General features: G+C 39.8%; 2 protein-coding genes and 1 pseudogene across 2 annotated transcripts; 1 reads left to right on the top strand and 2 right to left on the bottom strand.

Moving 5' to 3' along the window:
• The first annotated feature begins 1,596 nt into the window (after nucleotides 1–1,596).
• Nucleotides 1,597–6,591, top strand: LOC120417375 (zinc finger protein 512B-like). Its single transcript, XM_039579392.2, has 8 exons — nucleotides 1,597–1,661; nucleotides 3,477–4,028; nucleotides 4,207–4,278; nucleotides 4,746–4,793; nucleotides 5,045–5,116; nucleotides 5,205–5,240; nucleotides 5,314–5,382; nucleotides 5,498–6,591. The coding sequence occupies exons 1-8, from the start codon at nucleotides 1,650–1,652 to the stop codon at nucleotides 6,533–6,535; spliced, it is 1,899 nt and encodes a 632-aa protein (XP_039435326.1). The 5' UTR covers nucleotides 1,597–1,649; the 3' UTR covers nucleotides 6,536–6,591.
• Nucleotides 6,592–10,630: 4,039 nt separating this feature from the next.
• Nucleotides 10,631–12,085, bottom strand: LOC120417381 (60S ribosomal protein L6-like). Its single transcript, XM_039579400.2, has one exon. The coding sequence runs from the start codon at nucleotides 12,083–12,085 to the stop codon at nucleotides 11,786–11,788; it is 300 nt and encodes a 99-aa protein (XP_039435334.1). The 3' UTR covers nucleotides 10,631–11,785.
• Nucleotides 12,086–12,210: 125 nt separating this feature from the next.
• LOC120417380 (DNA replication complex GINS protein SLD5-like) lies at nucleotides 12,211–12,877 on the bottom strand (annotated as a pseudogene).
• Between the last annotated feature and the right edge of the window lie 2,621 nt (nucleotides 12,878–15,498).

Here is a 15,498-nt window from a genome sequence, read left to right as displayed (position 1 = left end):
AGCATTTAAGCAGAGTTGAGGATGATGTGTTTTATCGTATCATCAGTAAAAATACCATCAGTGAAGCTTCTTTTTTCTCGAATCGCGGTTTTTGGTTTTGTGCTCTAATGAAATGTTTGGCTCGATTTTTGCAACCACGTGACTTATTCAAATATGAAATGAAGCATGTTGATCGAGCATGCCAACAATTGAGCCTACTAAGGGACCTCTGCGATTTCCGTACTGACCAAGTGTGACATTGCATGTTACAAGGAAAAGCGTGACAAAAGGGGGAGAGGGGTTAATTTTCTGAAATTTTAGTAAAGTTTGGCAGATCCAAACCAATTTTAACTGAAATTCAGCAAAAAACTTGCTGAAAATTTCAGTAGTGCAGTTTTCAGTGAGTATTAGTTTAAAACGAACCTCAGAATTTGGTATATACATATGTACTTTTCTCCAATTTTCAAGACTTTAGAAATTCGAAGATTTTTTGAAGTTAACGGTGCACATCAACCAGAGCTTTGTACCAAGATTTCTGTTACAGACATTTTAGTATCTTCAAATACTATGGGAACTATCGATGTTATTTTGCATTCATCACCTTTAGTACTGTCTCCAAAATAATTTACTATATAGTTTGTTAATTTTTCAAACAGATTGTTGTGTTCAGAAGTTTGTCATTTTTTGGATTTTTTTATGGAATAAGAAGACAACAACTTCGCACCCTTAAAAATCAAACTTAACACTTCTAGCCCCAACGGGATAAAAAAGTAGGAAATGTATATTCAACCGGCTGTATTTCCATTGGAAATGCCATTTTTCGATGTAACTTAAAGTGGATGCATCTATTTTTGATCTACCTTATTGGAGATGATTCTTGACATCTTTCCAGATCGAATGCAACAAGAATCATCCAAATCGGTTGAGTTTTCGTCGCATTTTCCACTTTTTTACCCCCTTGATGCTTCGCGTAAGTTTTGACCCCATTGGTGCTGCAAGTGTTAACTGGCATAAATTTTCTTTTTTGCTTTGACATTTTCAAATCGTAGAAAAATCTGAAATTTATATGACCCAATCTGACAGATTCACAGATCACAATGGCAGTATCCAATAAAGTGCATGCTTCTTGGTAAAATTGCTCAAATGCAAACTAAAACTAAAACTCTGCGAGGGTTAACCCTCATACGGTACCAAACTTTGTTATCCGCATACTTCCAAGCAGCTGTTCAGCTTCCTCCCCCGCCAAGTGTATCAACGTGTGTGTGTGCGAGGAAAACTAAGCCACATTTGTGCTTCGTTCATGTGGCCTAGCGTGATATGGAGAGGAAAAGCGAAAGTGCACCCCCCAACGAAAGGTGCTTAATTAGTGCAAATATTAAGCCCTTTTACCCGCCAATTTCGAGCGCGCTTGCATTTTGAAACACACCCACACGTGTCGCTTTTCGCGCCAAGCTCACCAACACAAATACACGAGCGCACGTGGCAGCACACACGTGCTGGAAAAACCATCCCCGCCTTAACTCACAGTGGGGGGTGGCGCACGGAAAATTCGCGAGTTTCCGCTCTTGCGCCACGCTTGGTTTGTTTAATTAATATATAAATAGATATGGGCACTGGGAAAATGCAACCAGTAAACTTTCTTCTCTCCAACCATCTATAGGTGTATCGCAATGAAGTTTACGGTAAGCAGCAAAGTTCGGTAGTTTGTGGGATTTCAAAATGTGAAGTTTTATGAAGGAGCTTGAGGAAAAACTGTGATTTGTGATTGAAAGTGTATGGAAGCTATAAAACTACAAAAAGGACTTTTGTGCTTGTGAGAAACAGCAACGAACTCTGAAAATATAGAAAAAATGGCGTGTAACTGAATCAACAAAGTGAATGGAAGTGAAAAAAAAGGTTGCAAATGGACGATATGTTGCATCCAGAAACTGAAACATGGGGAAAACATAGTGAAACATCAACTTCGTACAATTTTCCAGAACCAGCAGTCTCCAGAATTTAAAATAAAACCGTCACGCGGAACGAGTCAAAGAAATTACAAAAATGAAGTTTGCCCTTTGGTTATTTTTACTTTTTCAAAAAATAAGTATTGTGATTAATTCAAGAATGAACAAAGAAATCTAAATGGGAATAGATATGTCATGACATGCCGCAGAGTTGTCATTTGAACAACTCATAACTCATTTGAAAGTGGTTCAGGAACATACAACAATTAGCAACATCCGGATTCGTAAAGTTTAAAACTTACGGAAATGGTATCATGGATAGTGGTCTTCAAGATTGAATATTACTTTGCAATATATTTGGTTTGTCACAAAGAGTTAGTAAAATATCATATTATGTAAAACATATATTAAAAGACTCCGTTATAAATCAATTTAAAAATTACCGATTACAAAAAAAGTTCTTTGTAATCGGTAAAACACATAAAGTTTAAAAAATAAATTTAAAAAATATAAAATATTCGAAGATCAATATATGTTTCCTTTCCAAATTGGGTTTGAATTTGTCCATTCTTGGATAACAATGTGATAAAATATTAAAAAAAAACTACATAAATCCTGATAAAATAGTAATATTGGAATTATTTTTTTCTTTATTTATATTAATCTTTCTTCATGTTTGTTTTAAAATTCAATTCAAGCAAGTCGTTATGCAAAATTTCAACAACAAAAAAACTTACCAAATCTTTTCTTATGGTGCGATTTATATTTGGTTTGTGCATTTGTTAAAACAAACATTTGGATTCTTAACTATCAGTGAGATTCCACTATGAAGGGACATGGACGTTTTAGAGCCCAATTTGTTTTTGACAGTCATCAAAATATCTTAAATAAAAACATAGGTCAAGCACTTTTTATATTAAAATTTTAAGTTTAAACATTTTCACGTTTTTTTTTTCCTTTTGTTTTCTTTGGTCCTTTTGTTTTTAGTCAATAGTTTATGAAAAACTCAAGTTTAAAAAAAATCTTTTTTATTCCAAATATTTGAACTTCTATGAACATTCTTTGAACATTTTTGTGGTTTTTATCGATTGTGACATTTTCTAAGAGCTTTGACAAAAACCAAGCAATATAAATGGAATTCAACCATGAAAAAGTTTTTTTTGTTTTTAAATCAAAAATAAATTATGAGATTTTATTGGCAAAGGGTCACTTATTAAGGGGAATAGCAAAGTATTTCCATCGAGCAATGTTGACTCACCAGCACAATCACAGATTTCAAAAAGCCGTTTCAATTGAAATCAATTAATAAATAGCTCAGTTGAAAGTGAGTACATCTTTTTATTAAAAAATACAATTTTTTATTTGTTTAAATGTGGGTGTATCGAATCTCATAGTTTATAAGACCATTTCAAAATAAAACTCAAGATTTGTTGAGGGTTTGGTAATTTCGGTGAACGTACACGACAAAGATTGAAGTTAAACGTGGTACCGACCAACAAATAACAATATCTCTCGATATTGCACTACAAAGCAGCCTCTCTCCTTCCGCAGATACTAGCAACCTCGCTGGCCGTGGTATGTACGGCGGCACTAGCACTTGAAACCAGATCCAGCAGTCGGACAGCGGCGTCCTCGTCAACATCCAACGAGGGCAAACTAGATCAGACCCCGGCCGAAGACCGCCAGTGGAAGATCGAGAAGCGTCCCAAGGCCGGCAAGAAGATCCACATCTTCCTGGGCAGCAAAACGGGCTCCAAAACAAAAAAGGGCAAGAAACCGACCGCCGAAGACAGTGACGGAGCGGAAACGCAAACACGCAAAACTCCCGAACTGACGACCCGCTCGGACAAGTCCGATGATCTAGCGGCAGCGGCAACTTCAGACGCCCCGGACGCGGCCGTTGGTGCCAGTGAGCATTACGCGGTTCCGGAGGAGCACCACCAGATCATCAAGGAGAAGATCAAGATCAAGCACCATCATCACCATCACCACCACAACCACGTGAAAACGGTTGTCAAGAAGGAGCCATACCCCGTCGAAAAGGTTGTTCAAGTTCCCGTTGAGAAGATCGTTCACGTTCCAAAACCATATCCGGTAGAGAAGGTATGATAAAAGTAACAATTTAATAGAGTGGTTATTTGGAGGTCGATGGTCTATAAAATCTCAAAATGTGGCTCTGTATACCAACATGATAAGACCATAGTTTGAACCACGCTATTATTTAATCCTTCATATGTGTTCAGTAGTTTACTACAACCCTAGTTTGTATACCAATTTTCAGGTCGTGGAGAAGGTCGTTCATGTCCCGGTTGAAAAAATCGTCCACGTCCCGAAACCGTATCCGGTAGAGAAGGTATGAAAATCATAATAATTACACAAGCCAACAAAAATTTCACGCAATATGCAATATTCACGAATAGTGAACCGCTTTACAGTTCTATCCAGGTTTTTAAGCGAAGATGGCGTTCCAATTGTGAACGTCCGAAATGTCAAAATCGCTCAGTAGCACCAACATTAGAAAAAAATGTGGCTGTCATGCCATGGCACACTTTTTTCGTAATGTTGGTACCACTGCGTGACTTTGACATTTCGGGCGTTCACAATTCGAACGCCATCTTCGCTTAAAAATCTGGATACAATTTTCTGAAGAAAATAACATTCAGTCCTCCCTTAAGATCGTGAAAAAGAAAATCAAATTGCACAATGAATTGGGAATGTACAGAAATATGGTTTGTCTGTGTAATTCCAAAACCTATTTAAAATACTTACTATATTCTCAGCAGCTCCAAACATCTTACTAATACATATACTAATTTACAGATCGTCGAGAAAATCGTCCATGTCCCTAAACCATATCCGGTCGAGAAGGTATAATAAAAATAACAGGCTTTATTTCATTCAATATTTACTCAAGACACACGCGGCAAATCGTTTGGCATTGTTGTCAGGCTAATTTTTTGTTGCACTAAAATTGCTGGAATCCTTGCAACAATGTCTACGACACATTTTGAAATTTCACGAGGCCTGTGCCTTTGAGTGAAACGTACAATATATGTTTCTAAATAGAAATTCTTCTAAATATTAGTTTCTTACTTTCTAATGATTACATCTATTTTCAGATCGTCGAAAAGCCCGTTCATATCGCGAAACCGTATCCGGTTGAGGTGAAGGTCCCTTATCCAGTAGAGAAGGTATAGTTATTATAATAATCGCTATAATTTAATCCATCATATGTTTCCAGTAATTTCTTATTTCACAAATAAATTTACCTATTTACAGATCGTTCACGTGGATAAGCCATATCCGGTCGAGAAGGTATATCATTCATAATAATCGCCCTAATCAAGTATAAGTTCCTCACTTCCCTAATGAATATACCAAATTACAGATCGTTGAGAAAATTGTACATGTACCGAAGCCCTATCCGGTATACCAGAAAGTCGCAGTTCCTTACGAGGTATGAATATATTTTAAAAAAAACTTAAGCGTTTCTGCAGACTTTGGCTATAGATTTCAAACTTCAATCTTAGCTTTCAAATCTCGTAATCTATTGTTCCATTTTTTTTAAACAGGTAAAGGTTCCTTACGAGGTCCCGAAACCAGTTCCGTACCCAGTTGAGAAAAAAATCCCGTATCCAGTTGAGGTAGAGAAAAAAGTCCCAGTGCCCGTCAAGGTCGAAGTTGAAAAGCACGTTCCGTACCCCGTGAAAGTGTTCGTGCCATACGAGAAAAAGGTACCCGTTCCGGTCAAGTCATCCAGCAGTTCAACATTCACTTCGTTCCCCTTCGACAAGGACATTGGATACTCGAGCACAAAACTGCATCCGTTTGAATCCCAACAGCATGAGGTGAGGCATTATGGCGATGAATACTCGAACGGTGAGGAGGGCTACAGGAGAACGACCAAAACCACATATAAGAAGAACAAGACCAAGAAAACGAAGAAACAAGAAGATTACAAGAGCCAACAACACCAACAGCAGCAACAAAATCAACAACAAAATCAACAACAACAACAAAGCTACTCAGCGCCGGTGACCGAAGACCACCACGAACAAAACTCAGGATCGTATGGAGGTAGCAGCGTCAGCAGCAGCTCCGAGAATACCCAAGTGCATCAGAACGGTGGTGCCCACTACTCGCATACCACGTACTTCACTCATCCGCCATCTCCGGCTCAAAGTGGTTACCAGCAACAGCCACAGAAACAACAAGAGCAACAGCAATACAATAGTCAGGAAAGTACCAACTACTTCAACCAACAGCTTGTGCAGTACAACCAGCAGCCCAAATACGGACCGTCGACTTTCCCTCAGCAGAGCGACTACCAGAACCAGGGATCCAGCAGTGAGGGCCATTACAGTCATGTAGACCACTACGGAGCCGGAACTAGCCAGCAGGAAGTGATCGCCTCACCACCGAACCAGCAACAGATGTACGACATGAGCCAGCACCAGCAAGCGATGCCCCAGTCATTCACCCTGACCGGACCGACCAACCCGGGAGGTACCCTGCAGCTCGAGGCCCAACCCCAGTCATTCCAGCTTCTCCAGCTGTCACCATTCCAGTTCCAGACCCCCACCGGCTTCTCCCTGCCAACCGCCAAGTGAACAACTCCTGCTCGTTAGCCCAAGGGCTCGAGGAAACAAGACTGCTAGAAAGAAAAGAAACCAAACCCACATCCCCAACACCCATCCCCCGCCCTACGCACCCCCACCCCGGTTACCAATTCCAAGATGGCGACCATTACGTCATACCAACTATTTATAGAGGCCAAGCTGAGGGCGCCCCAGACCAGGTCCGCTCCCTGCTGTTGTTTACGTTTAAGTCTATTTTTGTAAAATAGTATTGTTGTTCCCACGTGCGTGATATCCCCGATGTGATGTGCTGATTAGGACCAGCAGCTAGCTGTAGGATTCAAGGAGAACGGTAGTGTTACGCCCCGGAGAGAAAGAAAGCGATCGGTTTTTTTAATCCTTCGTCCATTTTTTGTGCATATGTTTTTAAGCTAAAAATATTGTGTGTTAGGAACGAAACCAAAGCTCATTATAAACGTTTTGCGTGATATTAAGGTAAATTGTCTTTTCACGGTAGCTTTCCCGCCAAACATACGGAATTACACCTACCGAGCGCAAATGTATAACCAAGACTATTTCGAGAGAGTTTGTTTTTCAGTTACGCAACCGCAAAAGGGCTATGAAAAAACGCTAGAATAAAAAACGTTCAAAGCCTCGTGAAAAGAGAACACGCCAAAGCTAAAAAAAATGCAATCTTTTTGTAAATAATATACTTCCTTCTATTGAAGAAACTGTTTGTGGTATGGCAGATTGATGCTACTAGTTGCAAATACATACGATTATACGAAAATTGAATAACATTTCGGTGCCTTTGATTGAACTACATAGTTTGAAGAAATCCCTTAAAACATGGCATAAATTACAAAGTATACATCGAAATTGAGTCGTCAATTCGACTTCAATCCATAGGATCCAAATTAAAAGTACTTCGATTTGGTTCATTTTAAGCATGGGAGAAAGGTAATTTGACGAGCGTTTCATGGTTATATTACATCTTTAGAGTTTTTTAAGGGTCCTATAAGCTATTGTCTTTAATATGTTTAAGGGACCTATTAAAAAACTCTAGATATGGGAAGAGTAACATCTTATATGTCAGAAAAATGTGGAATTTCACCTCTGAATATGAGTAATTTTACCACTTTTCTGGCGTAATGTCACTTTTCCACTCTAAATTAAGGTAAAATTGCATAATAAAGTGGTGAAAGAGGGTACATTTTGAATGAAATGGAGAAAAAGAATTGAGTACAGACACTTTATACTGACTTTAGCAAATCCTTGATAGAGTAGACATTCCTATGCTTCTACAACACAATGGTAAAATTACACCAAAATGCCTTGAAAGTATACACCATTTTACGCAGGGCAGAATTCAGTTATGTAATTGCTTAAAAATAATGTATCGAGTTTGGGTACAAAAATCGAACTTAGAGTACCACACAGAAAATAATATTCCTGTAAATTTACATTATTTATCATGTACCAAAAGGTATCATGATAAATGATGTATATTTACATTAGGTTCATTGAAAATTTACATTAGATTCATTGGAAATTTACATAAGTTTTGAAAATTTACATTAGTTTTGGAATTTACATTAGTTTTGAAATTTACATTAGTTCAAATCAACTAATTCTGATTGGCCAATGGGAATGAGAAGCTCGACTTGGATTGCAGTAGGAAATGGGTGTGGCCTATGTTCTATTTTAAAATGAGTGAAGCGGGCAGCAAAAGGAAATTCTGATTTTAAAAAGTTATTTCACAGGTAGGGGACGCTTTCTCGTCGACGGCCAACCAAGTGGAATAACGCTGGACTGGAATCGAACAGACGACGGGTAGGATGCTCGGTGTTACTGCTGCTGAAAAAAATAAAAAAATATGTAAATATACACAGCACGTAATTACTGTTTCTTATGTAAACTCACTCAATGCAATGTTGAAATATGATGTAAAGAGTAAAAAGTCATGGAAATTACTCCAATGTAAATCTAAATCTAATGTAAATCATGAATCTAATGGAAACGTTGAGCATGGAAACTCAAATCTGATGAATTTCTACCCGTGTTCGGCTTCCTGTAAATTCCTATTTAATGTAAATCATATATCCAATGTATTTCTGCCAAACGCTGACTTCGAAACTACCCGAACTAAAAATAGTTATATTTGGTTCTCTTTCTATCGCTCTCATACTTCGCTGGCCCACTGCCTGAGTTGTTGCGAAGATGGCTCATTCGGCAGCGGGTAGCAGCAGTAACACCGAACATCCTACCCGTCGTCCGTTCGATTCCAGTCCAGCGTTATTCCACTTGGCCGTCGACGAGAAAGCGTCCCCTACCTGTGAAACAACTTTTTAAAATCATAATTTCCTTTTACTGCCCGTTTCACTCATTCCAATCCACTCATTCCAATGGGTCTCGTGGCGCAGGGGTAGCGGCTTCGGCTGCCGATCCCGATGATGCTATGAGACGCGGGTTCGATTCCCGCCTTATCCACTGAGCTTCTATCGGATGGTGAAGTAAAACGTCGGTCCCGTATTCTCCTGTCTCGTCAGAGGCGCTGGAGCAGAAATCCCACGTTAGAGGAAGGCCCATGCCCTGGGGGGCGTAGTGCCAATAGTTTCGTTTCGTTTCGTAAATTCCAAAACTAATGTAAATTTTCAAAACTAATGTAAATTTCCAATGAATCTAATGTAAGTTTCCAATGAACCTAATGTAAATATACATCATTTATCATGATACCTTTTGGTACATGATAAATAATGTAAATTTACAGAAATATTTTTTTCTGTGTACATTTGGGTAAAAAAGAAAAGAAAAATCACTTTAACAACTAATCCTAACTTAAAACTAAAATAAAAATTCTTTGAAATATTCAAAATCATTAGAACGAATAAACTACACAGAAAAAAAAATTCCGGTAAATTTACATCATTTATGATGTACCAAAAGTGCACGTCATTAATGATGCTAATTTACATTAATTTCATTGGAAATTTACGTTTCATCCGACGTAAATGTGCCTAAGAAATTTTTTTCGCAATCCTGTAAATTTCCGATGAAAATAACGTAAATTTACCCAAACGAATTTTTTTTTTGCCCCGCTGAATCTAGATCCGATGTAATTTTCAGACGCTTTTGTAGATCGTTGCTTTGGATAGCATACTTTTGGATTGCTTTTTTGAACAAAATTGAGCATTATACAAACATGTTTTAATACTCAAGAACGTTCACCAAACAATTCGCAAAAGTATAACTCTCAACTATCAATACAAAAAGTGTTTGAAAATAGAATCGAAATCTAGATTCAACGGGGCAAAATTGAATTCACAAAAGCAATTTTTGTAGTGGAAATTAAATCTTATCTGGTGATTTTTGCAATACGGAATGTACTTACCCAATGATGCATTTGGGTTGTTTGTGCTGCAGAGTCTCCGTTGACCCGCGAAATTCTCAGACTGGGGCTGCACATGACCTAAAAGAAAAGATTAAACTCTTTAGCATAATCCTTTGAAGGCCTAACATTTAAAGAATATACTTACGATGACGGGGAAAACATCGTCTGAGGTACCGGCGGATCCCTCTAGCATCTGGGTGTACCTTGATGGCAGAGGCGACTCGTCCACCTGTTCAACCTGTTCATTGAACAGGTAGCCGATTTCAAGTGGATATTTTTTTTTATTTATGTGCCGTGGTGCTTTTTAAACCAGCAACATACAATTACAATTTTTGTTTGAATATACGTTAATAAAATCAACGCCCTATGTTCAGCAGCGCTGCATGCACCGAAAAAGCTTTGGCCCGCCACCCTTTACTCGTTACCTCTCTTTACAACCCACCAATACCAAAGCGAGCCAGCCTAGCGGGCCACGCGCAAATGCTCGTCGCGTTCAACACCGACCCTTTGAACGTTGGGGAAAAAATCTCCATACAGAAAAAAATCAACACATGTAAAGAGCTTCCTATTCATACGCAGCGGCAGTATCGATGTGTTGGTAAATCAGGTTCAATCTGAGAGCGTGAACTGACAGCCAACTGACAGCATTTTTGGGAGAGAGCGAAATGCCACCCCCAGCCCCCAGCCGACTTAGCTCGCTCAGCTCTCCAGGGAGCTGCATGCAAAAAGTAAACAAGCCAGCGCGTTGACAGCACGTTGCGAGCATGTATAAATGAGAGAGCGCGAGAGCACGACAGATATTGCTCTATATTTGGCGCACTTTTAGGCATCAAGCTGTTTTGCGCAGACTGGTGATGGCTTGTTTTAGAACTGGAATGTTCAACTGCGCGCGTTGAACCTCTTCGATCTTCTTGGTTACAAGTGGATTCTTGCTCTACTGGAAAGTGATGTAATGTTAAGTTAAGATCGTGTGATTGATAAATTGAATTGAAACAATTGAAAGAAAAAAGTACTGTGCTTTTTCCAGAATCGGGACACATTAGAAGAATTATGACAGTAGATCAGGGAAGGGATTTAAGCACCTTGTTTTGCATAATATCAAAGGTGCTGTGCTACTGAGTAGATTCAACCATGATCGTTATTTTATTTTTCGGATGGTTCTATTTAAAGCGGATGCAGTCCTAAAAAGTTTAAGATTTGATGCCATTAAATGCTCCAAAAACGACTGTGTTTATTGAGACTGTAGTCCCGGTTCACTCTAGTTGTATATATTATTATCATATATTGTAGCATGAATTTGTTCTGAAAACATTTTTTCACTGATGCTAAAAACAAATATTTTAATTATCTCGGATTCATGTCAATATAGTTTTGTTTTTAACATCAAAAGCCCTTCTTTTTATTCGGAAATTGAATTCCAAAACCATGAGGACATAAAAGTGAGTAAATTCGATTCTCTAAAAATTTGACAAAGGATCAAAAGCGATACGACCTGGTTCTAAAAAGTATAAAGTAAAATGTCAATTTAATTTTTAAATAGTAACCAAGTTAGCTTAAAAAAGCCCAACAAACAGTTTTCTTTTGTTAAGGATATGTTTTTTTTTTCTGAACATCCTGATGAATACTTTTAAAATTCAGTATAATATTCAATAACTTCCCTTGAATTTCGATAAGGATGGCAGAGCGATTGCTCTATTTTTCCACATTCCCCACGCTAATGATTAAGTCTTAAAAATACATTTTAACGAGATAAAAAAGTCTTAATCATAATTTTTATTATTTTTTTGCATAAACAGAAAATTATAATAGTATAAAAATAATAAAACGTAAAAATAAAAGCCATTGGAAAGAAAAAAAGCTTGTAAAAAATGTTTTAACATTGAACAGGTACTTCATTCGGGCACGAGTCGCCTCTGCTTGATGGCCTTCAGGACCTCCTCGTCGACGTTCTTCTGGTCGGCCTTGCGCTGCTCCGACGGCACGTTCCTTTTGAAGATGTCCTTCTCAATGTGGCTGGTTTTCTTGCATGCCCGACGAAAGTGGCCGTCGATGATATGCTTCGGGATATTGACTTTGCGCAGATCGACGCGAGTCTTGGTCGCAATGACGTAGTTCTGCGAGACACGACGAACCAGACAGCTGTTCAGGGCAAAAGGACCGGTCACCAGCAGCAGATCCGACTTCAGGGCCATCCGCAGAACGACGCGCTTTCAGGATTACACTTTAGCCTTCTGCTTCATCTAGCGGATGTTGCATTTGTGGTTCCGGAAGCAACAGTTACCGGACCGTATTTTTTTAAACCTGTATTTAAAACACCCTAAATCAACTCCACAATCCCCTCCAACACGAGCGGTTCCACGTCCCTATATTTGAACATGTGCACCGACCCCGCCGCCACATTAATCGTCTCATGGTCCGCACTAATCGAAAACTTCGCCTCGTTCTCCTTCGCCCGCACAAACACGTGGCTGTCAAGGTTTGGCACCACCTTGCGGAAGGTCTCATCGTCCTGGAAGCTTCGCGGCATGTGCCGCACCGCCATCTGACTCTTGTAGAAATCCGTCGCAAACTGAAGCTCCCCCGCCGACAGCCGCTTCTCCGTACCGTATCCGCTCCACCTCTATGTAAACCAACTGACTCAGCACCATGTCCACGATCGGTTCCTCGTACGGCAAGATTTGCACGGCAAACTTTTCGTTCATCCAGGCGTGCTGAAGTGCGTCCAGAACCTGCTTGGAAGTCATCTGGATCTCATCGCCGTACGACTGATTGTTCTCCTCCTCCTGGGGTGCGGCGTCGGTGCCGACCTCCTCCGACTGGTCCATCTCGGTCAGGAAGCGGTCGTCCTCAGCGCTCAAGCCGTAGCGAGACATTTTGAACACTAAATTTAAGAAAACAGGCACCTCAAAATAAAGTGGCAGCAAACTGTTTATGTGATGGCAAACTGTCTCTACACCCTAACGAAAAGTCATGATTTGCTGAGTCCAACAACTCCCTTTTCATACGAATTTTTCAGTTTAACCCATATAACCATTTTTATGGTTCTAGACCTGAACTCAAGAAATCGTATGAAAAGTGGGATATTGAACTCAGACAATCATGATTTTTGGTTAGGGTGTAGCCAAACCTTGTTATCCAAGACACCAACCATAGCACTGAGGTACACGTTTTTTTAAGAATACCGAACAAAACAAGAGTTTAGTTTGGTTTAATGACCAACCTCTTCATAACGTGTATTGTTTTTTTGTGTAGATTTTCTACGAATTCTCTTGCAGCGTGCAAAATTTGTTTGTTTTCAGTGTTTTTGCTGTCATCCCGTTAGTTTATCTTTTCCATTCCCTGCCAGAGCAGTTTTTTTCTGTAAAATATATTTTTTAGTTTAAACTTTAGTTTTAAAAATGATTTGTATTCTTACCGTGAAGTTCTTGAAAGTTTCTCGCGTTGTTTCAGTTGGTGAAGAACCAGTACGACCAACACTGAAGAACTAAGATTCCGCTACACCGATAACTAAAGCTGGCGAGACCGAGTTTCAGGTTGTAGGGTTCGATCGTTGACCGGACCGAGCCTGGAAGCTTGTTCAAAGCATCGATCTTTGTCCTAACCTACGAGTGACCCTCGCTGTCTGGAAAATCCAGACCAAATACGAACTGTACCAAGATAGATCCACCAGAAGTTTGACAAGGACTCCTGGTTTGCCCAGCTCGTCTTCGAACTGCTGTCCGGCCTGACCGCCTCCAGCTGGGTAAAGAACATCTTTAGAAAGGTGAGCATATACAAGGTAATTCTGAAGAACAACTACCCGTCGTCCCCCCAGCTCCAGGCATCTTCCCGTTTGGAAACCAATTTCCGCTGCTGACGCTAGAGGCCCTGCCTAAAAATCTATCCCATGGTCTTAATCTCAACTAAACTTTTGTATGTGGTAGAACATCAATTTACCTGTTTTGATGCTGATTCTTGTTGTTTACACCGGCATATTCCGCACTCAATCACTTTCAACATCTCCACCGCCAAGCCATGCCAAAGACGACCCCAAATGATCTTAAAACGTAAACAAACAAGTTCCCTTTGACTTCCGCCTTCCGGCATAAAATTTTGTGACCTTTCCTTCACCATGCACCAGCGGAATCAGCTACAAACAGTTTAAAAGCTTCAGTTTCATGCGCACAAAACAATCATAACATTGCACTGATTTGTTTTTGCCATCCGCTTGAGCTGTCATTCCATAATAAGGTAGCAATTTCAATTTAAATGCTGTTTGAGTTTACATTTACAACATTTTACATCAAAAATGCATTTACATGCTTTTCATACTTTCAAATTTGGCCAATGTCAACAAAATTGAGATCCTTTACATGGGATTTAAAGGTTACATTCAATTTCGATTTACATTTACCCTTTTTAAAAGCAATACAACGATTTTCAAATTTACATTAAGCATGTTTACATTCAAAACATCCGTTCAGTGTCCTGTAAAATCACACTTTTTTTTCTGTGTAGAAATTGTATTTTAAGACGGGTGCTCCAACGGTTATTACTTGTTCCTGGCGAGTTTTGCAACCACACAGTGTTGTTGTCGTCTCGATGAAAATGTTCAGAAGTTCTAGTAGTGAAAACTGGTCACTGCTGCCTTCATCCGTTGATGCTGGTTGGTTTTCCCTCGATTGCTGACTGAAGCCTGGAGGTGTTGTATTCTCTACAACTTTTTGCCGCTGGTTCAACGGCAATGGCTGTAGATTTGGAACCACTCGAACAGATCCCGCTGCTGGTGGTGTTTTCGTCGCTTGCTGCCGATTTTTTACAAATTCAGCACGTTTTGGGTAGCTCCGATTCTTGGTCGAATGGTCGCCACCGCAATTGGAGCATTTGGCTTCGATGTTCTCGTTGATTGTGTTGCAAGCTTGAGTTTTGTGCTCACCTCCGCAGGTTGCATGAAACAGTTCCTTCCACCATGCCCAAACTGCAAACAGTTCGAACATTGTGTCACGTCACGGTGCACTTGACGATAACGTTCCCAAGTCACGATGATGTTGAAAATTGCCCGAACTGCTTTCAGCTCAGACGGCGTTGTCGATCCTTTCTCGAGATGAACCAGGTACAGTTGATCAAGATACTTGATGTCCTTGTTGCATCTCGTCATCTTGAAGACTTCGATTACGTTCAACTTAAGAGTTTTTAGCTCTTCTTTCAGCACACTCACATCCATGTCGTACATCGTCATGGCTGTAGTATTCAATGTTTGTGTTGTTCAAAAAATCCCGAACGTAGTTGTAATTCTTTCTGTCAGGTAGCAGAATTTTTAGTCCATCAGCACACAACCGAATGGAAGCTCGTAAAGCGCCAGATTTGATAAACCCGGTCAGCCACTTTCGCACCGAATCCGATGACGATGTTTTCACAAAAATGGGTGGAACCTTCTCCCGTCGTTCAAATTCTTCCTTCTCGCTCACGTCCACAGGGAGGGTAGCAAACTGATTTCCAGACGAATTTTGAGCGTCCTTGCTCAGACTGCCTGGGTTTGCAGGTAGCGCTTCGGCATTCTTTAGCTTCTTCAAATCTGCCGATCCTGCTGGTGAGGACTGCCTTTTTTTCTTACCGTTAGCCATTT

Source organism: Culex pipiens, chromosome 2, assembly GCF_016801865.2.
Source record: "Culex pipiens pallens isolate TS chromosome 2, TS_CPP_V2, whole genome shotgun sequence".
Classification (NCBI taxonomy): domain Eukaryota; kingdom Metazoa; phylum Arthropoda; class Insecta; order Diptera; family Culicidae; genus Culex; species Culex pipiens.
This window is presented reverse-complemented; position numbering and strand designations above follow the sequence as displayed.